Raw genomic sequence first — 26,553 nt, forward strand, 5'->3', positions numbered from 1 at the left:
ATAATTCCAGTCAGAACGTAGAAGTCATAGGGGCGTTGTCCCAAAAAGACCCCAAAGCTGGTAGGTCTATTATTGGGGTACCAGAACAAGGATGATTAGGGTCAGGCTAGAAGGAAAGGCCTATGTCTAGCACCATTGAGCTACGAAATGTGGAGAGCCCAGATCGGGGTAATGAAATGTGATTACAGTAGTTGTGGAAAAGCCAGGCCTCGGTCGTATAGGTTGGATGGGACTGCGTGACTGTTGCCAATGCCAATAATTTTACCCTCCTCAATCAATGGGGCTTTTGTCCTTCCTGTGTTTGTTTACGAGCTGTTGCAAGCACGCACTGTGCAAAATGTTTTTAAAAAAAGGATTTCACGATTTCTGGGGACTGGCACCATTATAAAGTTAATGGAACAATAACCAGTGTTGGCCAATTGCAACTATTTGCAGAGTTACAGAAACTCTTTTGAGTATTAAATGTAACACTATTACAGTTGATGCAACACATGAAATCTTGCTCACTCTCGACTCCAAATGTACAGTAGACGCCCTGAGAGTGACCCTGGCTCTCAAATTCAGCAATATACCGTAGAACATCAATAGCCGTGTGCTACTAACATGCTGATAGGTGTTGTGCACTGACCATGCCACTCTTGTTCATCCCAGCAGATAAGAGGCCACACTGGATGGGCTGAAGAATCACTGGCCAGGACTTCTCGCTGGGTAGGACTACTTGGCGTTCACATGGCAATTAGTGTCTAATGTCCATCTCACCTCTCACCTCTCTCTCACACTCCCTCCTCGCTATCATTGTCCTTCCCCCGGTCCGCCCTCCTCCTGTCCATTCCTCTCTTGTCCATCCTCCACTCTACCTCTAGGAATCTGTCTCTCTCTTCATCCACCATTTTCTCTCCAAACTGTCTGAACTCTCCGACAATTAGCATTAGAAAACATATTTCTGATTTGGTCATTATTATGGGTATGTGAAAAGTGAAAAGGCAGTTTCATCTTCTTTATGAAGGTATTTACGAACTATTCTACATCTTTAACAATATTATATAATACATTTTTTCTAAAGATTTGACCTTTTCCTTTAATGAATGTGATAACTTATGCTTCTGCCATGTATTTGTCATATCAATATAATGTGAGGTGTATGTTCAGTATCATTTAACCACCTAGCATTTTGTTTGTTTCATTTCCCCAATGGTCTTCACGGTATATAAATGGTTCCCTAGTTTGTTCTGGTACATGGAAGTAGAATATAGTGTAGTCAAAGTGTATCAGTTGCTTGGACTTAATTCATCAACTTATATGTATTATATATTGCCAATATAGGCTCATAAACACCGTTATTATACTCAGATTATTTTTTACCAGTTCAGTTTTAATGCTTGGGTGTTCATGGGCAAAAGAGTGTCCAAAACTCTGTAGGGAAATAATGTGAACCTGAGAAAGGGTACTTGTTGATGCCTTGAAAGTCAAGAAGAATCAATACAATTGTTGACCGTGAGAACCAGGAGGAGTGGAGGGATATGCAAACAAAGACAAAGGAGTGAGAGAGGGAGGGAGAGGAAGAGAGAGTTAAAATGATCCTCCTCGAACAAATCCTTTTCAATCTGATCAGTGTTCGGGATGGACTAACCAGCTTGGGACTCTGTAGCTTGTGACCAGGTAAGGAAACCAATTCTCCCACAAAACATTTATTACTCCTTGGGATGGTTGCAAATGTTTTAAAATGTACGAATCTAACCTTCAAGATAATCTGCTTTGCTCTGGCCAAATGGTTGATCGAGCCTGGCTAGAACTCTATTTTAGAAAGATTTCAGATGGAAAGTAAATGTCTTCAAAATTGTAGGGTGCTGTTCTTATTTTCTAGTGAAGTCAGAAAAAGCTAGTATAAAACAATATGTTCAAATTTGTAGGCATAGTTTTTATTGATCTCCCTCAATGTAGTATTAGTGTGTTAGAGTGTTAGTACTTTTTTACGTAATTGTCAAGACACCTTACCTGGGATTCTACAAATGTCTATAATATGTAACTTATGAAAAGTATAGGATAAAGGTTTTTCCATGTAAATTAATTATACAATAGTCATATTTCCATAGGATCATACGTGATATTTCAACTACAGTATAATAGAAGCATGATCTGAAACAGTTTGACGTGACAAAGTATTACAAATAGATCAATTGTGACTGCTTATTTAGGAATTATTTAATTATTTTGGAGTAGCCAGTTTTATTGCTGCAAATGTGCATGTTTGATTTCAAGCTGCATTGGGATTTAAATGTTGTATTATGTCTTTACTATTGGTATGGTTATTTCTGGAATCTTGTTTGTCTGTATTTTTTCTCAAGTTTGTACTTTGGTATTGTAATTATGCTTCACTATCTATAGAATAACGAAGTCGATTGAAATGTACATTCGTAGAAAAAAAGTTGCTATCTTGAACCTAAAAGGGTTATTCGGCTGTCCCCATAGGATAACCCATTGAGAGAACCATTGTTGGTTCCAGGTAGAACTCTTTTGGTTACAGGTAGAACCCTCGTTTAAAAAATGGTTTCATTCATTTTTCTTTTACAATACAAAACAGACACAACATCAACAGCATACAGACGCACACCAACATCCATAAAATCACCCCTGACCAGACCCACCGCCACCCCCACGTGGCCTAAACTGCACCATTTTGTTTCTCTCCATCGCCCATGCACTTTCAACATTTAAATAATAAGTATACTTTTAAAAAAAGATTGACAAGAAAAGTATCGTCCAACCCATTTGGTATCTCACTGCACACTCATATGCCATGTCTTGAAATATGCAAACACAAATTAAAAGTACATTTACATTGTAATTCTGACAGACAACTTTCCAGCTCCGCCCACAACTCCTGGACTTTATAACATTCCCAGAAGGCATGGATTATTGAGTCATTGTTAGTTTTACACTTAAGACATGACTTTGCTGTTGTGCTATAGAATTTGTGAATTTTGTCTTGTGTAATAAATTCTATACATTAGTTTATTTAAGTGATAATGCCCGAGAAGCCGGTGTTTGGAGGATGTTATTGGCACGGGTTTTGTTAGGCCCGAGACGAAGTCGAATCTAGCCAAGCTCGACTCGATCCAGTCGTTAAGTCTTTTGTTCTAAATCTATGGACACGACCCAGTCTTTCGTTTTATATGTTCCGTTGCCATGATGGCTGGCAACATTGTTATCCTTTGCTTGCTAGCTAGCCAACTTTGGCTAACACAGTCACGTCAAACAACAGTGCAGTCAGAATAACGTCAAAGTAGCTGCATTTGCTTTTGTTAAAGCTATTTTCAGTGTTTTTATTTTTTTAAACATAGATAATATTGAGCTAGTGTGCGATTTCACCTGGCATAGAACATTTGCTCTCTTGCCAGGCCACTGTTCAGAAGAGATACAGTAGCCAACTCCACAGCTAGCACAGTCACTTCAAACTGAAGCTGGAATGACAGCAAACTAGCCTCATTTCGTGTTTTCCTATTGACATTTTTTTTGTATATATCCATTGAAATTATGCTGATTCATGATTTTGACTGGCTGAAAAGCTGCCAGCCTATCTGTCTCGTTCCGACTCCCGACTTGTTCATTACCATAGGAGATCAAATTTCAAAATTGAAACAGTGTTGCAAATATCGGAGAGACGGACAGCAATGTTATACAAAATCTCTGCTGATGAAAAACAAATGCTACTCTAAAAGAAATGGGAAATTATGTGTAGATGCTTTTTACAATGTAGATCTAGTATATAAATTGCCTGGCTGGGCTGATGAGACAGTGGATAGCACAGTCAGATGGAACAGAGTAATTAAGAATTTCCACGTCATAGATTTAGCCGGTGGTAACTTGTGGAATAGACACCGTCTGGAATGCGGTTTTAACCATTCAGCATCCAGGATTAGACCCACCTGTTGTATAAACTGGATTAAGTGTACATTTTCGTTAACAATAATTTTGTTCGTTATGTTCCAACATTCCCTTCACCTTGAGCCAATATCAGTTATTTGTACGTCTTGGTTCCAGTAGTTTATATACATTTAAGAGATTATCAGTTGGATAAGCTCTCTGCAAGGTTTGTATATCTTACATATATGAATATCCTTTGACTCAAATAGGGTTCCCTCAAGGGTTGTACATAGATCCCAAAAGGGTTCTCTTATTTGACAGCCGAAGAACCCTTTTGGAACCTAGCCGAAGAACCCTTTTGGAACCCTTTTCTCTAAGACCGTAATGCAAAATCACATCATGATGATTGTTTGACTAGGATACTGAATAGGGGATTTGTCCAAAATACTTAGCAAATATATATTGGACAACAAGGTATTTCCCCAGTACATAAACACTTCAAAGGGATCTTCCACTGTGCCAAGTCAGGTTTGGATAGTGCTAGTTTACAAAGCTCCTACTCATTGGTGTAAAGGACTTAAGTAAAAAATACTTTAAACTACTACTTAAATAGTTTTTGGGGGGGGTATCTGCACTTCACTATTTATATTTTTGACACCCTTTACTTTTACTCCACTACATTCCTAAAGAAAACAATGTACTTTTTACCCCATTCATTTTCCCTGACACCCAAAAGAACTTGTTACATTTTGAATGCTTAGCAGGACTATAAGGGCACAAGGTGAGACCCAGATGCAGACATGGGAGGCAGATGGTTTGAGTCTTTGATATTTATTAAACATTCCAAAAGGGGTAGGCTAGAGAATGGTCGTGGACAGGCAAAAGGTCAAAACTAAATCTAGTTTGTGAATGACAAATGTAATTCTTCCAACAATTGTTTACAGACAGATTATTTCACTTATAATTCACTGTATCACAATTCCAGTGGGTCACAGGTTTATATACACTAAGTTGACTGTGCCTTGGAAAATTCCATAAAATTATGTCCTGGCTTTAGAAGCTTCTGATAGGCTAATTGACATCATTTGAGTCAATTGGAGGTGTACCTCCAAATACACATCAATGATGTCGCTCTTGCTGCTGGTGATTCTCTGATCCACCTCTACGCAGACGACACCATTCTGTTTACTTCTGGCCCTTCTTTGGACACTGTGTTAACTAACCTCCGGACGAGCTTCAATGCCATACAACTCTCCTTCTGTGGACTCCAACTGCTCTTAAATACAACTACAAATACATCAAATACCTAGGTGTCTGGTTAGACTGTAAGCTCTCCTTCCAGACTCACATTAATTATCTCAAATCTAAAATTAAATCTAGAATCGGCTTCCTATTTCGCAACACAGCATCCTTCACTCATGATGCCAAACATACCCTCGTAAATCTGACCATCTTACCGATCCTCGACTTCGGTGATGTCATTTATAAAATAGCCTCCAACACTCTACTCAACAAATTGGATGCAGTCTATCACAGTGCCATCCGTTTTGTCACCAAAGCCCATACACTACCCACCACTGCGACCTGTGCGCTCTTGTTGGCTGGCCCTCGCTTCATACTTGTCGCCAAACCCACCTGTAGCACGCACTCCAGCAGGTATATCTCACTGGTCACCCCCAAAGCCAATTCTTCCTTTGGCCTCCTTTCCTTCCAGTTCTCTGCTGCCAATGACTGGAACAAACTGCAAAAATCACTGAAGCTGGTGACTCATATCTCCCTCACTAGCTTTAAGCACCACCTGTCTGAGCAGCTCACAGATCACTGCACCTGTACATAGCCCATCTGCTAACAGCCCATCCAACTACCTCATCCCCATACTGTATTCATTGATTTATCTTGCTCCTTATTCCATGTGTAACTCTGTGTTGTCTGTTCACACTGCTACGCTTTATCTTGGCCAGGTCGCAGTTGCAAATGAGAACTTGTCACTCAACTAGCCTACCTGGTTAAATAAAGGTCAAATTAAAAATATAAAACCTGTGGATGTATTTCAAGGCCTACCTTCAAACTCAGTGCCTCTTTGCTTGACCTCATGGGAAAATCAAAAGAAATCAGCCAAGACCTCAGAAAATATTTGTAGACCTCCACAAGTCTGGTTCATCCTTGGGAGCATTTTCCAAATGCCTGAAGGTAACACGTTCATCTGTACAAACAATAGTATGCAAGTATAAACACCATGGGACCACGCAGCCGTCATACCGCTCAGGAAGGAGATGCGTTCTGTCTCCTAGAGATGAACGTACTTTGATGCAAAAAGTGCAAATCAATCCCAGAACAACAGCAAAGGCCCTTGTGAAGATGCTGGAGGAAACAGGTACAAAAGTATATATATCCAGAGTAAAACGAGTCCTATATCAACATAACCTGAAAGGCAGCTCAGCAAGGAAGAAGCCACTGCTCCAAAACCGCCATAAAAAAAGCATCTGAAAAAAGCATTTGCATCTGCACATGGTGACAAAGATCGTACTTTTTGGAGAAATGTCCTCTGGTCTGATGAAACAAAAATAGAACTGTTTGGCCATAATGACCAACGTTATGTTTGGAGGAAAAAGGGGGAAGCATACTTCCAAAGTTGTGGCAAAATCACTTAAGTCAACAAAGTCAAGGTATTGGAGTGGCCATCACAAAGCCCTGATCTCAATCCTATAGAAAATGTGTGGGCAGAACTGAAAAAGCGAGCAAGGAGGCCTACAAACCTGACTCTGTTACACAAGCTCTGTCAGGAGGAATGGGCCAAAATCCACCCAACTTATTGTGGGAAGCTTTTGGAAGGCTACCCAAAACCTTTGACCCAAGTAAAACAATTTAAAGGCAATGCTACCAAATATTAATTTAGCGTATGTAAATTTCTGACCCACTGGGAATGTGATGAAAGAAATTAAAGCTGAAATAAATCATTCTCTCTACTATTATTCTGACATTTCACATTCTTTAAATAAAGTGGTGATCCTAACTGACCTTAGACAGGGAATTTTTACCAGGATTGTGAAAGACGGAGTTTAAATGTATTTGGCTAAGGTGTATGTAAACATCCGACTTCAACTGTACACACCAGGGATAATAAGCGACACGTGGAGGGTGTGGAGCCAATCACAAGACAGGTGAAACAGATCAGGGTGTGACAAGGACAGGAAAATGGTCCAATTCACCCACTTATCAAGAGAACATCACTGCTCCTCCCTACTGCCTCTGATTTGGAGGACTCAATAAACACAAATGCTTCATTTGTAAATGATGAGTGTAAATTAAAATCAAGACAACCGTGCCGTCTGGTTTGTCATATTTACGGAATTTGAAATGATTTATACTAAAAGTATACTTAAGTATATATTTTGAATTACATTTACTTTCGATACTGAAGTATGTTTAAAATTAAATGCGTTTAGACTTTTAATCACATTGTACAGTATTTTATTGGGTGACTTTCACTTTAACTTGAGCCATTTTCTGTTAAGGTATCTTTACTTTTAGTCAAAGTATGGCAATGAAGTACTTTTCCCAGCACTGCTTCAACTGTATGAAATGGAATTGTAGTGGTCATGGACAGTTACCAGTGTTTTACTGTACACAGAGTCCATGGGAACTAAGTGTGAAGTCAGACGATCGCCTTGGTTGTGATAACTGGATAATTCCCCAGCATAAGCATATTTCTCAGTCCAATGCCTTCTTTGGATGGGCTTGTGGCCACATGCTTGTGTCAAGGTCATGGCATGACCTTTGACCCAGGCTCATATGTTTGGCACCTTCAAATATTTGACATCTCTACATAGTCGCGGCGATACATAACCAATTCTTGCTTTGTTGCTGATATTTCCTATTGGTCATAAGAGTACTGCATTTCACATGGTGTTTTAGAATGAAAGTATGTAAGGCAACACGGTCATTGATTTTTACAATGAAACATGGGCTTTTCTGCAGCTTCAACTAATCTATAGTCAGATTAAGTGTCTGTGTTTTATTCTTAACACACTTAATAATGAGCTTTTGAAAGCATGGTATACAACTGTACAGTCCAGAGACACCTGTCCTACAGATCCCGATAGCTGCCCAGGGGTAAACCGTCACATCGTGTCACGGTTGAGGTTGAGTCAGTGGCACAACCTTTAGACTTTCACTTCAACCCCTGCAGTGAAGTTAACATAGCTCAGCCTATTTTTGGGAAGTGTTAACGGCAAGCACGCTTATCGACGCCAAAATGAAGGGCCTGTTGAACACATGTCGATGTTGCAGAATTTTTAAACTCCAGTTAACAAAACACTTGTTGGAAACAGCATGGGTCCCACTTATAGTAGACTGTGTCTTACTATTTGCTTGGATGGACAGGTCTGTGGTGGTACACTGTAATTGTCCTACGTAGTTTGAAAACAGTGATTTTCAAACACTATGAGATTCGCGGTGACACTGGGAGCAAGGAAATACCCTCCCTTGGACTAAAAACTCATTGTAGGTTTTGAAAATCACCGTTTTGAAAAACTTTTATTCCTACCATGTCACTGAGAATCATTTTTTTAAAAGACCTTTCTTCTCATCTTTTTAACCACAGATCATAGAAACACACTGTTTTCACTGGTTTGGTGCTGGAGATTTTTAATTTTTTTAAACCTTTATTTACCTAGGTAAGTCAGTTAAGAACAAATGATTATTTTCAATGACAGCCTAGGAACAGTGGGTTAACTGCCTGTTCAGGGGCAGGACGACAGATTTGTATCTTGTCAGCTCGGGGATTTGAACTTGCAATTCTTTCGGTTCCTAGTCCAACGCTCTAACCACTAGGCTACCCTGCCGCCCAAATGAAGAATATGAGGTTGAAAACTGGCGGAATTGTCCTTTAAGTTTTGAGAGCGAAAGACGAAAAAAAGGTACAACTAAATTGGAAAATGTCATTGCCTTGATACAGTGTCAGATTTTCAAAGTAGTATTTCTATTTCTATATACCCTTGATATTATATATGAATACATACCCATGATGTGATATGTGGTACTGTTTTAAAACTTTAATTTAGAATCAGGTTAAAGGAAATTGTGTACCATTCGTAGCACCTATACTGAACAATTTTATTTGATGAGAATGTGTTGTGGAAGGCATACCTTGTGGAAAAGTCAACGTGAAATACTGTAAATATCCTATATATTCTACACGTATGGAAACAATGCCTTGACTTTCTGAGGTGAGCAGGCCAGGGCTAATCCTCCGCTCCACCCTCAGGTATTAATCCTGGGAATCCTATTAGTGTGTCAACCTTGGGAGGAGGAAAGTCCCTCCTGGTCAGAAGACTTGGACTTGCCAAGAGGCTCGTGGAGGAATCTTTGCACGTAGCTGGTTGTCCAAAACAATGACTTACCCCACATTTAGTCATTCCATTGACTTATTAATTAAAGGCAGCGAATAGATTACTTATAGGAAGCGTCAGTGTTACTGTAAATTGCTTTATGAAGGAGCGGTGGAACAGAAAGATATAAAGAGGTAGAAACATGCGATAATGAGGATTTGAGCAAGACTTGGTAAGGGTCATCAAAAAAACAACCTGTTTTATGCCGGCTCTGAATACATATTTTAGAAGTACCTGATGTTAACGTCGATAGTGCATTTGATCTAGAGTGAGAAGCTACGTCCAACATGAATTCAAAGTATAATATTGCTCGTGAACTATAGACATCCGTCTTAATTACAAACATTATAGGTTATGGCTGTTTTGTAACAAATAATGGCATATGAAATTGTATTAAGTCAATTGTATTATCTGGTGACAACCAAAATCTTACATATGGTAAAATGACCAATGATATAGTTCCTTGGTTTAAGTAAATTACTAAGGCATGTACACTTTTTATTCTAGCAACAACATTGTATTAGCATGTTGTTACACAATAATGTAAAGGGGTAGTGCGTTACATGATCCAGAGTACGTTAGATGACCCAGAGTTAGATGATCTCGTGGATACAATTTTTATGTCTCTGCGTGCAGTATGTAGGAAGTAAGAGGCACTTCCGCGAACCAACGCTAACTAGCGTTAGCGCAATGACTGGAAGTCTACAGGTACGCTAAGATACGGCTTCGCACCTGAGTGCAGTACTGAGAGGACGTTAGTGGTGGTTTCCCGAGCCAATGCTACCTTCCTTCATACTGGAAGGCAGAGACATACAAATGGTATCCACAAGTTCATCTAACTCTGGGTAAGTAGAAAAACTGCTTAATTACCAGAATCTCTCACTGCACTGTCGGACTTTTCTGTCATTTCAACAGTAAAACACTGTAAATCTGTTACACAGCATTAAGGCTGTAGATTGCACTGAATTATGGGTAAAATGCTTAAAAAGTACTGTTATAGAAAATTACTCTAACATGCTGTACTTCTTTATGGTAATAGCGTAGGCCTACTGTAGATTCAAATGATCAGTTTCAGGCACCAACCTCATGCTGTCTGGCGAGACATGAATATCAGACTATTTTATTAAATATCTTCTTGAAGCTGCTGTGAAGTGAAAGAACATTTTCAGAAGCTACTGGGTAGGTACCTTGCCTTGTTTATACACTGCCTTCGGAAAGTATTCAGACCCCTTGACTTTTTCGACATTTTGTTACGTTACAGCCTTATTATAAAATTGAAGGTAGGCCTTGAAATACATTATTCCCCTCATCGATCTACACACAATACCCCATAATGACAAAGCAAAAACAGTTTTTAGAAATGTTTGCAAATGTATAAAAAAGAAAAATGGAAATTTACATTTACATAAGAATTCAGAGCCTTTACTCAGTACTTTGTTGAAGCACCTTTGGCAGCGATTACAGCAGCGAGTCTCCTTGGGTATTACGCTGCAAGCTTGGCACACCTGTGTTTGGGGAGTTTCTCCCATTCTTCTCTGCAGATCCTCTCAAGCTCTGTCAGGTTGGATTGGGAGCGTCGCTGCACAGCTATTTTCAGGTCTCTCCAGAGATGTTCGATCGGGTTCAAGTCCGGGCTCTGGCTGGGCAACCAAAGGACAATCAGAGACTTGTCCCCAATCCACTCCTGTGTTGTCTTGGCTGTGTGCTTAGGGTCATTGTCCTGTTGGAAGGTGAACCTTCGCCCCAGTCTGAGGTCCTGAGTGCTCTGGAGCAAGTTTTCATCAAGGATCTCTCTGTATTTGCTCTGTTCATCTTTCCCTTGATCCTGACTAGTCTCCCAGTCCCTGCTGCTGAAAAATGATCTCACAGCATGATGCTGCCACCACCAAGCTTCACTGTAGGGATGGTGCCAGGCTTCCTCCAGAAGTGACACTTGGCATTCATCAGACCAGAGTATCTTGTTTCTCATGGTCTGAGAGTCTTTAGGTGACTTTTGGCAAACTCCAAGCGGGCTGTCATGTGCGTTTTACTGAGGAGTGAGTTCTGTCTGGCCACTCTACCATAAAGGCCTGATTGGTGGAGTGCAGCAAGGTTCTTCCATCTCCACAGAGGAACTCTAGAGCTCTGTCAGAGTGACCATGGGGTTCTTGGTCATCTCCCTGACTAAGGCCTTCTCTCCCGATTGCTCTGTTTGGCAAGGCGGCCAGCTCTATGAAGAGTCCACTGTGTTGTTGGGGACCTTCAATGGTAGAAAAAAAAATTGTACCCTTCCCCAGATCTGTGCCTCGACACAATCCTGTCTCAGAGCCCTATGGATAAATCCTTCAACCTCATGGCTTGGTTTTTGATCTGACATGCACTGTCAACTCTGGGGCTTTATATAGACAGGTGTCCTCCTTTCCAAATCATGTCCAATCAATTGAATTTACCACAGTTACCCATCAAGTTGTAGAAACAGCTCAAGGATGATCAATGGAAACAGGATGCACCTGAGCTCAATGAGTCTCATATCAAAGGGTCTGAATACCTTTGTAAATAAGGTATTTCTGTTTTGTATTTTTTAAAATTAGTTTGAGAAAAACAATTAACCTTTTTTTCTCTCGCTTTGTCGTTATGTGGTATTGTGTGTAGATTGCTGAATATTTTATTGAATCCATTTTAGAATAAAGCTGTAACGTAACAAAATGTGGAGGACGTCGAAGGCTCTGTAAGTATCTTTATTACGAACCAACATTGAATTGCTGCATGTTTTCTTAGCTAGTTAGTTGGCTAATGTTGACACAAGCCCTTTCGATCGGCTCTAAATTGCTCGTAAATGTCTTACTCTGTGCGACCTAGAAAAAAAATCAGCCAGATAATAATTGTTGTGATGATAGGCTTTGCTGTACCGCAGCCTCTGAGTGCAGTAGGGAATCAACTGAGCACAGATGCGGGACCCATTATGTTTTCATTATTACTACAGAGAAATGGCTTGTTTTTAGCAATTCAAAAGACATGACCGTTGGATAAGACTCATAGTGTTGTGCCTGCCAACCACTGGGCAGCTCTATCACAGTGTCACCGGAGGTAGCAAGAAGCATATCCCATTTATTTTCCTCCCAGGATTATATTTCAAGTAGGATAGCAGCCTACACAAAAAATAACTAATATTGCTAGGCATCTGGATGTCACTGTGATACAGTCTACTCAATAAGGAGAGCATGAATGGCAACAACACCGGCACAGTATTCTCCTTAGCTGTCACAACCCTGTGTGACATACAATTGAAGTCGTAAGTTTACATACACTTTGCCAAATACATTTAAACTCTGTTTTTCACAATTCCTGACATTTAATCCGAGTACAAATTCCCTGTCTTAAGTCAGTTAGGATCACGACTTTATTTTAAGAATGTGAAATGTCAGAATAATAGTAGAGCATGATTTATTTCAGCTTTTATTTCTTTCATCACATTCCCAGTGGGTCAGAAGTTAACATGCACTCCCGCAAGCTTCCCACAATATGTTGAGTGAATTTTGGCCCATTCCTCCTGACAGAGCTGGTGTAAATGAGTCAGGTTTGTAGGCCTCCTTACTCGCACATGCTTTTTCAGTTCTGCCCACAAATTTTCTATAGGATGGAGGTCAGGGCTTTGTGATGGCCAATACCTTGACTTTGTTGTCCTTAAGCCATTTTGCCACAACTTTGGAAGTATGCTTGGGGTCATTGTCCATTTGGAAGACCCATTTGCGACCAAGCTTTAACTGATGTCTTGAGATGTTGCTTCAATATATCCACATAATTTTACTCCTCATGATGCCATCTATTTTGTGAAGTGCACCAGTCCCTCCTGCAGCAAAGCACCCACACAACATGATGCTGCCACCCCGTGCTTCACGGTTGGGATGGTGTTATTTGGCTTGCAAGCCTCCCCCTTTTTCCTCCAAATATAACATTGGTCATTATGGCCAAACAGTTCTATTTTTGTTTCATCAGACCAGAGGACATTTCTCCAAAAAGTACAATCTTTGTCCCCATGTGCAGATGCAAACCGTAGTCTGGCTTTTTATGGCGGGTTTGGAGCAGTGGCTTCTTCCTTGCTGAGCTGCCTTTCAGGTTATGTTGATATAGGACTTGTTTTACTCTGGATATATATACTTTTGCACCTGTTTCCTCCAGCATCTTCACAAGGGCCTTTGCTGTTGTTCTGGGATTGATTTGCACTTTTCGCACCAAAGTAAGTTTATCTCTAGGACACAGAACGCGTCTCCTTCCTGAGCGGTATGACGGCTGCGTGGTCCCAAGGTGTTTATACTTGCGTACTATTGTTTGTACAGATGAACGTGGTACCTTCAGGCGTTTGGAAATTGCTCCCAAGGATGAACCAGACTTGTGGAGGTCTACAATTGGCTGATTTATTTTGATTTTCCCATAATGTCAAGGTAGTAGGCCTTGAAATACATCCACACGTACACCTCCAATTGACTCAAATGATGTTAATTAGCCCATCAGAAGCTTCTAAAGCCATTTTTCCAAGCTGTTTAAAGGCAAAGTCAATTTAGTGTATGTAAACTTCTGACCAACTGGAATTGTGAAACAGTGAATTATAAGTGAAATAATCTGTCTGTAAACAATTGTTGGAACAATTACTTGTGTCATGCACAAAGTAGATGTCCTAACCAACTTGCCAAAACTATAGTTTGTTAACAAGAGATTTGCGGAGTGGTTGAAAAACGAGTTTTATTGACTCCAACCTATGTGTATGTAAACTTCCGACTTCAACTGTATACGTAGCTGTCTTATTTGTATTTGTTCAATGTCTCAATTGATTTCATAAGCTATATTGGATATATGGCTGTTCGAATCCACCCAAGATGATGAACCCTGAAGATGGGACAAAGGACACGATGACAAGGTGGCCCAGGGGAAGACAGCTGTTCTCAACCCTCACTGAGTTTGATTGAAGACGTCTAGTGAGGTAAGTACACACACACACACACACACACACACACACACACACACACACACACACACACACACACCTGCTTGATATGTCCCTTGTCACCTATCTTTTTACCCACAGACTAACAGCCCTGGTGCTCTCTGTCTCTCGTTCAGTTCTTTCTTTTTCTCTGCCTGTCTTAGGGGTGAGAAGAGCTGACAAATCAAAACTGAGGATTGTTACGGCGCCCCATGAGGAACACCCGCTGACTTCTCTCTCCTGGATGATCTCCTGCCCAAACTGTCCCGTTGTGTTTCACTGCCTCTAAACACCGTTACACCAAATAGTTGCCCTGATTACCATAGATCTAGGATTGTACCCCACACCCCACTCAAAATATAGTTTTTAAAAACACCCCACTCAAAATATAGTTTTTAAAAACACCCCACTCAAAATATAGTTTTTAAAAACACCCCACACAAAATATAGTTTTTAAAAACACCCCACTCAAAATATAGTTTTTAAAAACACCCCACTCAAAATATAGTTTTTAAAAACACCCCACTCAAAATATAGTTTTTAAAAACACCCCACACAAAATATAGTTTTTAAAAACACCCCACTCAAAATATAGTTTTTTTGTGTGTTTTAATTGTGCTCTTACTTGTTTAAATATGTGTTAACTGTTCTTACTTCTGTTGTCAATTCTGTTAGTGTTGTTACCAGTTTGAATAAACGTATTTTATGCACAAATGTATTGTTTTTCTTACATTTATTGTAGCTTTCAGGGAGATTTTCACTGTACGTTTTTACAGCATTATACTGGCACCAGTGTTCTCAGCTTAATACTGCAATTTTGCTGACATATATTTGACAGTACTATTTGCCTTACTGTAAAACATTACATCATCCCCTTACAGAAGGGATGCTGTAATATGTTTTACGGTAAGGAAAATAGTACCGTCAAATATCACAGCATCACGGCTGTAAAGCAAAATTACAGTATTCATCTGGCAACTCTGGTGCCAGTATAATGCTGTACATTTACAGGGGAAAGTTTTACTGTCTATCCCTTTAATAACTGCTTAGTAATTACCTAGTAAGGGAGTTTTTTGTTATTTCACATCTTCCTATTTCCACCTGTCTGACAATAAAAACTGCAACAGGTGTCAAAATGTGTAATTACAAAAAAATGATCAAAACTTATCAGAACATGTTAATACAATGTTGTTACTAGGGTAATTGCAGCATTACTTACTATACAAGTTTAGAGTAAGTTAAAGTAATGTGTGACCCCGCATCGTAGTCCAAACAGTGATATTACCCCAGGAAAAAAACAAATACTATGTGGTTGTTAATATGATGACGCACGAATCATGTGTGACGCACAAACGCTTCAAAGGCCATGTCTGATTACGCTAGTGTGTTAAAGTGAGTGAAAACAGATGGTGGAGAGTTCATTTGCAGATGAATGTGTCATCCATGCGCTACATCTGTTGCAACACATCCAGTAGCGTCGAATTCCTCATTAAAACATGCTGGGGGAAAAACGACTGAGTTTATTCTACCACATTTAAAAAAAATCCACTTTAGAAGTTGAAATATAGCATGCTGACATCTCAAGAATTGCCAACTTGATAAAAGTATGTTTTATGTATTATTCAGAATATACTGTATCCGATTAAAGGTATACTCCGTGATGTGACGTAGATGCAGAAAGTAAACAGCATAGTGGGTCAATTTCCTCAACAACGAAGAGCGTTGATGTGCGAGGCTCAGCTTCTCTGCTCTTTTGGTCCCGTGGCTACTGTGTGAGAGCGAAGTGTTTGCATCTCGCCCATCTCAATATCTGTGGTGCTGCTTGTGGCAACGTCATTTCGCTGAGACTACCTTTAAATACATTGGATTAAGAATGACTAATGTGACAAATCAATCAACTCTCAATAATCTGATGAAAACATAGGACTGGGGATTATATTTTAAGAAGCGGGCCATGGCCTATCGGTAGGTGTGGTGAATTGATGATCGCAATGGGGATGGGTAAGAGGCTTATTAGGCAGTGTCCTTGAGAAATCTGTTACCTTCTCCTGTTTTTTCCTCACTGACCCTCAATTCAGGAACTGTTGGATTAGTTGAGGCTTTATACCTACTCTTAGAATTGTTTTGCAGTCAGGTGGTTTGATGGATGTCAATCTCTGACTACACATTACAAATGACATAAACATGAACTCTAACAAGGCGAATTGTTAAATGCTGTTCCCCAGATTAAAAAAAAAAGGTTCTTTCCCATTACTGTACGTTGTAACTCAGGGCTACTGTGCTATCATAGTCTGTACACACCTCCTCAATAACACGAGGACTATTTGTGTCTCTTTCAATATATTTTATTTTGGTGGTATCCCCCGTGTCTCAGACAACTGTTCCCGTTGTTCCAGTATGAATAACCTCCTAACCCTGCATAGTAAACTGCCTGTCGGTTCACATGACAATGAAAACCATCATTCATTAACTGCATCCTGCTGGCTGCCTTGTAATCAAATTACACTGCCCAGGGGGGGTTCTCAGCTGTTGGCGTCATTCACTCCAAGCCATTGCTGGCTCGTTGAAAACCAATAGCGGTGACTGATTGACTACATCATTGTAGTTGAATTGCTTATGATCCTAGCTCCATTACTCCCCACCGCTGCTGTGCTCGTGTCCTGTCATCGCCATCCTATTGCACTGTACTGTTCAGTGAATCAATGTCTGATCATGCCCTCGCATATTGCTGTTGTTGTCTATTCACCGAAGTGATAGCATAAGGTTTGAAATCATTCGTATTTCCCAAGACTTTGTATTTCCAATGAATGACTTATCGCCTTTGTCTTTTCCTTCCAGATGAGATGGATGGATAGAAGACGGCTAGAAACGGATTTGTTTGGCTGCCGATCACAAGAGGCCCGCTGTGCCAAAAGGGATCACCGGGAGGTGGACACCTCGACAGCTATTTGTCCCGTTATGGAGCCAACGTGCATTGTTTGATACAGCGACACGGCGATGAAGCACGAACAGCTTTAGCAGAGAGACAAGGTCCTGCGTGCTGTAATACTTCTCTAAGAAATTGACCCTGTTGTACAGGGGATTTGGGGATTTTTTTTTGCCATGTGTCAAATCGGCTTGCCAGCCGCCCCACGTGACTAACTCCCTTGACAGGAGAGAAGCGAGACGTCGACCAAAGATGGCCGACAACGCCATCCCACCCCTGATGCTTTTGTCTACAGGGCAAACGCGTTGGGGTGGAGTACTTCCAGGTTTCATCCTACCCTCTTTCCCTCTTTTTTCTCTACTCCTCTATACTCTCATATCTTCCTCAACGGCTGCTGTTAGTTTGCCGGGATTAGACTATGACTATGGAGCCCAGCCCAAGTTTGTTTGCACCCCAATTCCAGCGGACGCAGACCCCAGCTGCTTCACACCAGGCGGCGCAGCACACGGACCTGTCCACGACAGACCCAGCAGTAATGGGCATCATGGACCTGCTGCAGGGGCGCCCAATGGTAACGGCAGGAGGCCGATGGGAATGGGGATGGGGATAGGAATATCAGACGAGGCCAAATCCACCATTCTGCACCTTCGCGAGAGCCTGGTGCGGCAAAAGGAGACCATCTTAGACCAACGGGAGACGATCAGGGAACTGACTGCCAAGCTGACCCTCTGTGAGGGCTTTGGCCGGGGAGTGGGTCATCACGATGACCATCACGACGACCACCATGGAAACGCGCGTCACAACTCCCATCACCCGAGCTCGCATCACTCCTACCATGACACTGACCACCACGGGGACCCACACTACCCACTGAACAATGGGCACCGATCAGACCCACACCACCGAGGGAAGGATAACTCTGGGAGCAAGCATGGGGCCTTCTCCCCTGAGCAGACTAGGAAAACGCTACAGACACTCAAGGAGAGGCTGGAGAACTTGCAGGTGAGTGGGAACAGGATCAAAGGATGAGTAGGAAAAGGGATAGGAAGCTTATTTGCCCTTTGTGTGAATAGAGGTCATCTTGTGCATCACTACGGGGCACTGTTTGTCTCGCTACTGACCTGCAATTAAGCACGACAAAGGGCGTTCCGGCTTTCTCCCACGCCGTGAGGATATAAGTGGCCTACATCCCAAGTTCCATCCACGTGTGTGCGTATGAAGACCTAAATTGATTAGTTAATTATCCTGACTCTCACCATAGAGCCGTCTTGCACTAATGCAATGGGAATTCATGAAGCCTAGGAGAGGGTCCTGTTGAGTGATTGTATGACATATGACTGTTGACACTAACAACCAACCGAACACAGTTTGTTTATTTTATTGCGTGAATGAAGTTCCTTTATAGATACAAACATCTAACTTAACTGACCACTATTTTTGGGGGGGATTATGAAAGGTTATTGTTTTATTCTAATGATTTCTGTTTCTCATTATGAACCAGCTGTGTTATCAATCCGCTTAAAGTGATTCTAACACTACAGTAATGAATTGTAAGACCTGCTATAAGACTTGGTATACAGTCTGAGACAAAAAGGTGCTATCTAGAACATCAAAGCGTTCTTCGGCTGGCCCCATAAGAGAACCCTTTGAATAACTATTTTTGGTTCCAGGTAGATCCCTTTTGAGTTCCATGTAGAACCCTTTACACAGAGGGTTCTACATGAACAAAAAGGGTTCTCCTATGGGGGCAGCCGAAGAGCTCTTTTGGAACCCTTTTTTTCTAAGAGTGTCGGCATTAATAACACTTGTTAATATTGGTGGTTCATTGAAAGTAGATGCCGACCGATATAGTATTTTACAGCAGGGAGAATTAAAAGTGAAAATGTTTCACACTGAGTTCTCTTAGATTGCCAACCAAAAGAGCAGTTGTCCCCAAAAATTTCTTCAAATGTTGCTTGCTTACATTGTGACAATAATGACCATGAGAATGGCCGTAAGTGTTCAGATAACACTGAGATTCACTTTCTTCATCCTATTTATTGAATATCGGTTATCGGTGGATTTATCGGCCTTTATCGAAACATCGGTTAAAGGCCAATATTGGCCAATAATATAGATGAAACGATATATTTGTCAGGCTCTAAAAATATACTGTTATCAAATATTCTTGCTATAAGACACCAGATAGGCTTATAGCCTATGCGCGCATTAATAACACATAATAACACTGGTGGTTCATAGAGAAAGGGTTACACAGAAACCTTTGCCTTGAGGGTGTTAGACAAAGTCAGTACAGCTGAGATTGGAGCTCCGTCACATAACAGGGACGTCTATGCCGCGAACCGGTTTCCAAGTGTTGCAGGGTTCTAGACACCTTCAATGCCAATTAGCATCATCCATGGTGATGAGCTAATAATCTTGGTGTGCTCTGGCACTGAGTAAAGCCGGATTTGATCAGAGACACTGACAGAAGTAGAGGGAGGGAAGGAAGGAGGTTTTCCAGGGAGGGAGGAGCCGACTTTAGTATTATTTCATTTATCTGCCCACTTGGAGAGATTAGGGGCAGCACAATATGGCCGAAGGAAGCAACCCAGAATGGGCTGAAGTAGAAGAGGTGTCTAAAGAACAAACAAAAAAACAGCTCTTTAAAAGTCCTATTATGGAAATAAATTACCATGGATATGCTCCAGAAAGTGTTAATTACCAAGCACATGGACTAATAATAAGGTATGCAAACATTTCCTATTATAACTATTATTAATTCTCTCTCTTTCTCCAGGCCAGGAATTCCTCCAGCTCCTATTCAAGCTCACTGAGAGACCTCCTGCAACGTAAAATCAATGCACTTGAGAAGCAGCTCAACAATCACTACGGTGGGCATCATGATTATGGTCACCATGACGACCACCACGATGACCACCATGACGACCACCACGATGACCATCCGGACGACCACCACGACGACCACCATGAACCTGGTCACCGCGATGACCACCACGATGATCATCACGATGACCAACATGGACCGGGTCACCACGACGACCACCATGATGACTATCACGACACCCACACTCCCACCCCCACCCGCTACAACAACCGCCCCAACAACCGTCAAAACAGTCATCATGATGACCATCACTATGACCGACACTATGACCGCCATTATGATCGTAGCCACGGCCGCCACGACACACACCATAACGACCACCATGACGATCACCATGACGACCATCCTGATGATCATCACGACGACCACCACGATGATCTTCACGATGACCACCGTGAAAACGGTGATGACCACCAAGGCAATGACGACCATGGCCATCGTCCTCGTCCAGCCTATAACAGCAAGCCACCACCTCCATTACCTCTTGGCCGTGGACACAACAAGCTGGAAACTGTGCTGAGCCACCTTAACCACAGGAACTCTAACCCTGGTATTGAAACTCTCTGATAAATAACCCACTTTGCCATTGTATACTCTTGTCCGATTTATATCATTCCAAGTTGTAGCTGTAGGTACAGACATAGTCAGTGCAAGAGGCGCCACTACAGTCCCTGGTTTGAATCCAGTCTGTATGATTGGGAGACCCATAGGGCGGCGCACAATTGGCCAAGCATCGTCTGAGTTTGGCCGGGGTAGGCCGTCATTGTAAATAAGAATTTGTTCTTAACTGACTTGCCTGGTTAAATAAAGGTTAAATAAAATAAAAAACATATACGCTGCCGTTCAAAAGTTTGTGGTCACTTAGAAATGTCCTTGTTTTTGAAAGAAAAGCACATTTTTTTGGTATATTAATTAAAATAACATCTAATTGATCGGAAATACAGTGTAGACATTGTTCATGTTGTAAATGACTATTGTAGCTGGAAACGGCAGATTTTCAATGGAATATCTACATAGGCGTACAGAGGCCCATTATCAGCAACCGTCACTCCTGTGTTCCAATGGCACCTTGTGTTAGCTAATCCAAGTTTATAAAAAGGCTTTGAAAGGCTAATTGATCATTAGAAAACCCTTTTGCAATTATGGTAGCACAGCTGAAAACTGTTGTACTGATTAAAGAAGCAATACAACTGGCCTTCTTTAGACTAGTTGAGTATCTGGAGCATCAGCATTTGTGGGTTCGATTACAGGCTCAAAATGGCCAGAAACAAATAACTTTCTTCTGAAACTCAGTCTATTCTTGCTCTGAGAAATTAAGGCTATTCCATGCTAGAAATTGCCAAGAAACTGAAGATCTCGTACAATGCTGTGTACTACTCCCTTCACAGAACAGCGCAAACTGGCCCTAACCAGAATATAAAGAGGAGTGGGAGGCCCCGGTGCACAACTGAGCAAGAGGACAAAAACATTAGAGAGTCTAGTCTGAGAAACAGACGCCTCACAAGTCCTCAACTGGCAGCTTCATTAAATAGTACCCGCAAAACACCAGTCTCAAAGTCAACAGTGTAGAGGCGACACCGGGATGCTGGCCTTCGAAGAACACAGACACTGGCAAATTACTTTAATTTCACTTCCTCAGCTGTTCGTTGCTCATATTTTGCTGTTTTGTATTCTAACAGGTACCCGGAAAAAGCCAAAGAGTCCGGATGCTTTCCAGATTGGCTTCCCTATGCGCACTAACTACATGTATGGAAGGATAAAAAAGACCCTACTCATTGAAATCTTCACCCTCACTGTCTGCCTCTGGATAAAAGGGGGTTCAGGGCCTGGCCTCGGCACGCCCTTCTCCTATTCTGTCCCGGGACAGGCCAACGAACTGGTTCTGATCGAATGGGGCAACAATCCCATGGAACTACTGGTTAACGACAATGTAAGAGCATGATTGCATATTTTGCATATTTTCACATTTTGCCCCTAGTGACCAATTTGTGAAGATATACTGTACATTCTCACTTCTTACACACATACAGTGCATTCGGAAAGTATTCAGACCCCTTGATTTTTTCCACATTTTGTTATGTTACAGCCTTATTCTAAAATGGATTAAATCGTTTCTCCCCCCTCATCAATCTACACACAATACCCCATAATAACAAAGCTAAAACAGGTTCTGACAAGGAGTGTTTGAACATTTTTATCAACATTTTAAGTAAGCATATGTTATCAGTCGGTTGTCCCATTGGCAGCACAAGTGGAAAATCAATCACCTCAAGGCAAGCAAGCTTACACTTCAGTGGCAGGTGACTCCATTCTCATCCAATCAGGCACCAGATTTCAATTTATCTCCTGTCCTCAAGGAACGAGGCAGGGGGCAGTTGTGACAGTTACAGTTCACCTGGATCCTGCTATCACCCCGTCTTTCCCCCTTAGAGACAGTGGCCCTATCCTCATCTATCATCCTCCCTAATGGCATAAGACCTCAGAGGGCAAAGGGCAAGCAGCTTACCTAGCACAGTCATGTGGAGAGGCGTCCCATGACAGGGTGGACGCGGGGATAGACACATGGTCCGGGCCCATACTATACCTGTGCATGAGTCAGGGTTTCTCCCAGACAAGAGGGGATTTGGTGGTTCAACCTGGGAGATGCCTAGCTATGGCACCTGAAGGCTATGTTGTTATGAGCTGACACAAAAGGAAAAAAATGACATTACTTGAAATGCGATGGCTATTTGTACCTATTCACAAAACCAGACAAATCTTTCATAAAATATCTCCCTAAAAAACAATATTTGTGTTGAATTTTTTCAAAATGTCCACGACAATGACACTACAGTCAGCCAATGAACCAATCAATTAACCTAGAAATAATCTCTTTCTCCGAACAGAACTTTGCCCTTTTCTCTCACGGAAATATTTTGTTTGGACTCTTTGGCTTGAGCCAATTAATCAATCAATCAGCCAATCATGCAATTATTTAATCAAGCCAGTGACTCTATTTCTCTGCACAGGCAGTGACGTTGCCCATGGCTATGACGGATGGGAAGTGGCACCACCTGTGCATGACATGGTCGTCACACGATGGGCATTGGGAGGCCTTCCAGGATGGCGTCAAAAGGGGGTCTGGAGAGAACCTATCTGCATGGCATCCCATCAAGCCTGGTGGAGTCTTTATTCTGGGCCAGGAACAGGTACAACTATACGTTTTCTCGCTATGAATTTGCATTCTCAAAGTTCTGAAGAACATATAAAACGCTGGGATAGGAACTGAAATTTCAAACAGCAGTACTGGATCCCACGGCTGCCTCCAAATGTGACCAGCAGGGAATTGCCTGTCACAATTCCCAATTTTGGGCTTTGCAGAATACAAAAAGTGGTTAATACAATCATGTTAAAGATGATTATCATTTAGTTGTGTCCTGAGAAGACACAGGCTATTGCCAAAAACTAAGCTTAGAAATTAACTTTAGCATTAATAAGCAACTACTTACTAGTTTTTTCCCTACTTTGCAACTACTAGCATGTTAGCTAACCCTTCCCCTAACCCTAACCCATAGCCTAGTTAATGTTAGCCACCTAGCTGACGTTAGCTTTAGCCACCTAGCTAACATTAGCCACAGCATATCATATGAATTGAAATTCATAACATTTCATACTAAATGGATGATGGACATCCACAAATGAATTCATACCATATGAAATGTAACATATCAAACTAAATGTAGTGTCCCAGATTTACATTCACTATGTTACGTCTACCCCTGAGTCCAGGTTGGAGCATCTGCTAAATGACTCAAATGTAAATATAAAATGACTGATCCCTCTGAAACATATTACAGCTTAAACTGTTGCTAATGCTTTAAATTCATCACTCAGTTTGGTCTTCCTTGGGAGATCCACTCTGACCGGGGCTCTGAATGGTCACGTCTAGTGAGTTCCGGGAAGTGACTGATGATTTAGGCCACAAATAAAAAGTTACCATAAGACTAGGCCATGAAATGGTTTTAAGTACGAGGGTTGATTGATCTGAACGGCCTAGTTTTAGAACGTAGTTGGCGGGTTAACCAACCTTGCTTTGAAGGGGTAAGGGGTAAAAAGGTGGAAAACTCAAAGGCGAGACAAGTCTGTTTAAATAATTGTGTATTGATCTTTTATTGTGGTATATCTAGTACTTTTACATATTTTGTGGGCCTTTAGTCTTAACAATTACCCTGTGTTTTCCTAACAGGATACCCTAGGTGGCCGATTTGACGCCACCCAGTCCTTCGTGGGCGAGATGTCAGACCTCCAGTTGTGGTCCCGCGTTCTCACACCCAATGAAATCTATAGCCAGGCTTCCTGCGGAGGTCACCTGGCGGGTGACCTCATCTCCTGGACAGAGGCAGTGGTCGAGCTTCACGGCGGGGTCACCAAATACCCCTTTGACCCCTGCCACTAAGGACTACCCCACCCTGATGTTATTTAACGAGCTGTCTGGTGTGGCAGCAGGGCTCTGTGCACTACGCTGCAGACACATGACAGGCCCTTAGCAACAAACCAGGCTGGCCCTTAGCAACAAACCAGGCTGGCCCTTAGCCATTCTGCAATTTTGCCATCCCTTTCCTCTCTGTTCTGCCTTCCCCCTCGCTGGGCCGAGGAACTGGGAAGACTTTAAAAGAGCAAAGGCTGGATTTAACTGAATGGCCATGACCGTTGCTGCTCCCGGGATCCAATACCGGTAATAGGATTCCCTGTCTTTAAATGGGTCCACCCATGTTTGCCTCGGGCCTTAGTAAAAGCCCTTCATCAGTCAGGTGTTCAAAGAATCATAACATTTTACTGGGACATATTATGCCGGGATATGGTTCTCAAAATCCTAACACTCCAGATGTTATTTGTTCGTCTTTCTGTTTTTTTTTGTTGCTGGCGAGCAGGACGATACCAGTCACTAAAAGGAACGCACTGAGGCAGAATGCTCATAAACCAACTGTGGACAATATGGAATGAACAAACTAAAGGCACTCAAAACAGCCACATCGATGGCAAGTGTATGAGTTGGAAGACAATGATTTGATGATTGAATGTGATGAATGTGAGGTACTACATTGTATTTTTTTGTACATGAAGATGGAGGATCTCATCTATGGTTGTAGTTTTTTTTTTGGGGGGGGGGTAGCCTGTCTCAACTCTACCTTTCACGCAAAAATGTTAGAGGACTATTTTATACTACTGTGTTGTACACACGTGCAACGTTCCATTTCATTTTTCAGATGAATTTAGCTCTATCAATATCAACTGATCAACACTCAACTGGATTGTAATTTCTATCAGTGTGTCTGAAATGGCTGCCAGGTTTTATGAAACACCCGAGTTGAAGTTGTGGATATGAGCATAAATACAGGTTAACTGCCTGTCAAGAGGTCCTAAGCTAATGATGACATCTCCATTGTAATCTTGTGGTTTTACAGGCAGATGTACCTGACAAATAGAGCTTGGATCTAGATCCAGACTATTTCCGTGTTGTCATAGCAGACACATGCTCTTAAATACATTCACGCATGAATGCACATGCACTCAAAACAGCTTGGGGAAGAAAAACAATTCTGTAATGCTCTAAAAGGCTTATTTTCAAAGTCAACCTCATCCAATGTTGGTTTTTATTAATTGGGTCCTGTGTTTTTTATGCATGTAAAATGCTTATAAAAATAGGTTTAAAAAAAATATAGCCTGTCTTGAATATCAACTGTCAAAATCATAAACAAATACAAACCATTCTTTTTTTTGTTGTAAATATAAGTCATTTTACACAACAACACATCCTTTCCTTGTCTATCCTTTCACTGTGGGCATCCCTTTTCTGTCTGTAAAAGCATTCAAATGAGGAATTGATTTAGTTGTATTTGCTTACCCACCCCCATTTCACTGTGGGCTATTAAGTTCGGAATGTCTATGTCTCATTGAATCACATGAACACTGATCGTAAAAGGGTCATCTGTCGTTGCCATGGTGATAGTATAGAGCTTAGCTGGACATGCCCCCCTGACCACTAATAATCATTACAACCATTACAGTACACAACAATTACAGTGGGTGACAAGTTGAGCATTATAAAAACCCATGCTCCCATTTAGCTGTTAGTGGGCCAAATGTATGTGAAGTAAAACAAACAATTATGTTTCTCATTTGTGACAAATAAAAAATACTATTGATTCATTAATGAATGCTAATACAACTGGATATAATTCAGGTTAAACAGCATTGAATGCAGTTGTATAATCTGAATCTGTGTTGCTTCCATAACGTTTGCTTAATCTCGCCTTTGGTATACATTTTAATCTGTATATAAAGACACACTCAATAGTTTTTTCTTTCTTTCTTGTCTGTAAATATTGAACAACCTTTTATTTATTCATTCTTGTGTGTTTGGTCAAAAGTCCCTTTCCTTTGTGTGTAAGCCAAAAACATGTCAAATGAATTGTAAAACTTAAATGAGGAATACACGAATAAAACTCTGTTAAATATGTTTCAATAAAATCAAGATTTTGAATAA

General features: G+C 41.3%; 1 protein-coding gene across 1 annotated transcript; it reads left to right on the forward strand.

The window, feature by feature from the left end:
• The first annotated feature begins 1,099 nt into the window (after nucleotides 1-1,099).
• Nucleotides 1,100-26,553, forward strand: LOC115128345 (neuronal pentraxin-2-like). The gene is made up of 6 exons (XM_029658114.2): nucleotides 1,100-1,659; nucleotides 17,053-18,142; nucleotides 19,920-20,577; nucleotides 21,707-21,957; nucleotides 23,036-23,215; nucleotides 24,253-26,553. Exons 2-6 carry the CDS (start codon nucleotides 17,393-17,395, stop codon nucleotides 24,460-24,462), a joined length of 2,049 nt encoding a protein of 682 aa, XP_029513974.1. The 5' UTR covers nucleotides 1,100-1,659; nucleotides 17,053-17,392; the 3' UTR covers nucleotides 24,463-26,553.

The sequence above is a fragment of the Oncorhynchus nerka genome, linkage group LG4 (assembly GCF_034236695.1).
Source record: "Oncorhynchus nerka isolate Pitt River linkage group LG4, Oner_Uvic_2.0, whole genome shotgun sequence".
NCBI classification, from domain to species: domain Eukaryota; kingdom Metazoa; phylum Chordata; class Actinopteri; order Salmoniformes; family Salmonidae; genus Oncorhynchus; species Oncorhynchus nerka.

What these genes read in the sequence shown, in the direction of transcription:
- LOC115128345 (XM_029658114.2), top strand. Translation starts at nt 17,393, where the DNA reads ATGGCCGACAACGCCATCCCACCCCTGATGCTTTTGTCTACAGGGCAA. An exon ending in CCACAGGAACTCTAACCCTG is followed by an intron (nt 20,578 to 21,706) that starts GTATTGAAACTC and finishes GTATTCTAACAG; the next exon opens with GTACCCGGAAAAAGCCAAAG. An exon ending in AACTACTGGTTAACGACAAT is followed by an intron (nt 21,958 to 23,035) that starts GTAAGAGCATGA and finishes TTCTCTGCACAG; the next exon opens with GCAGTGACGTTGCCCATGGC.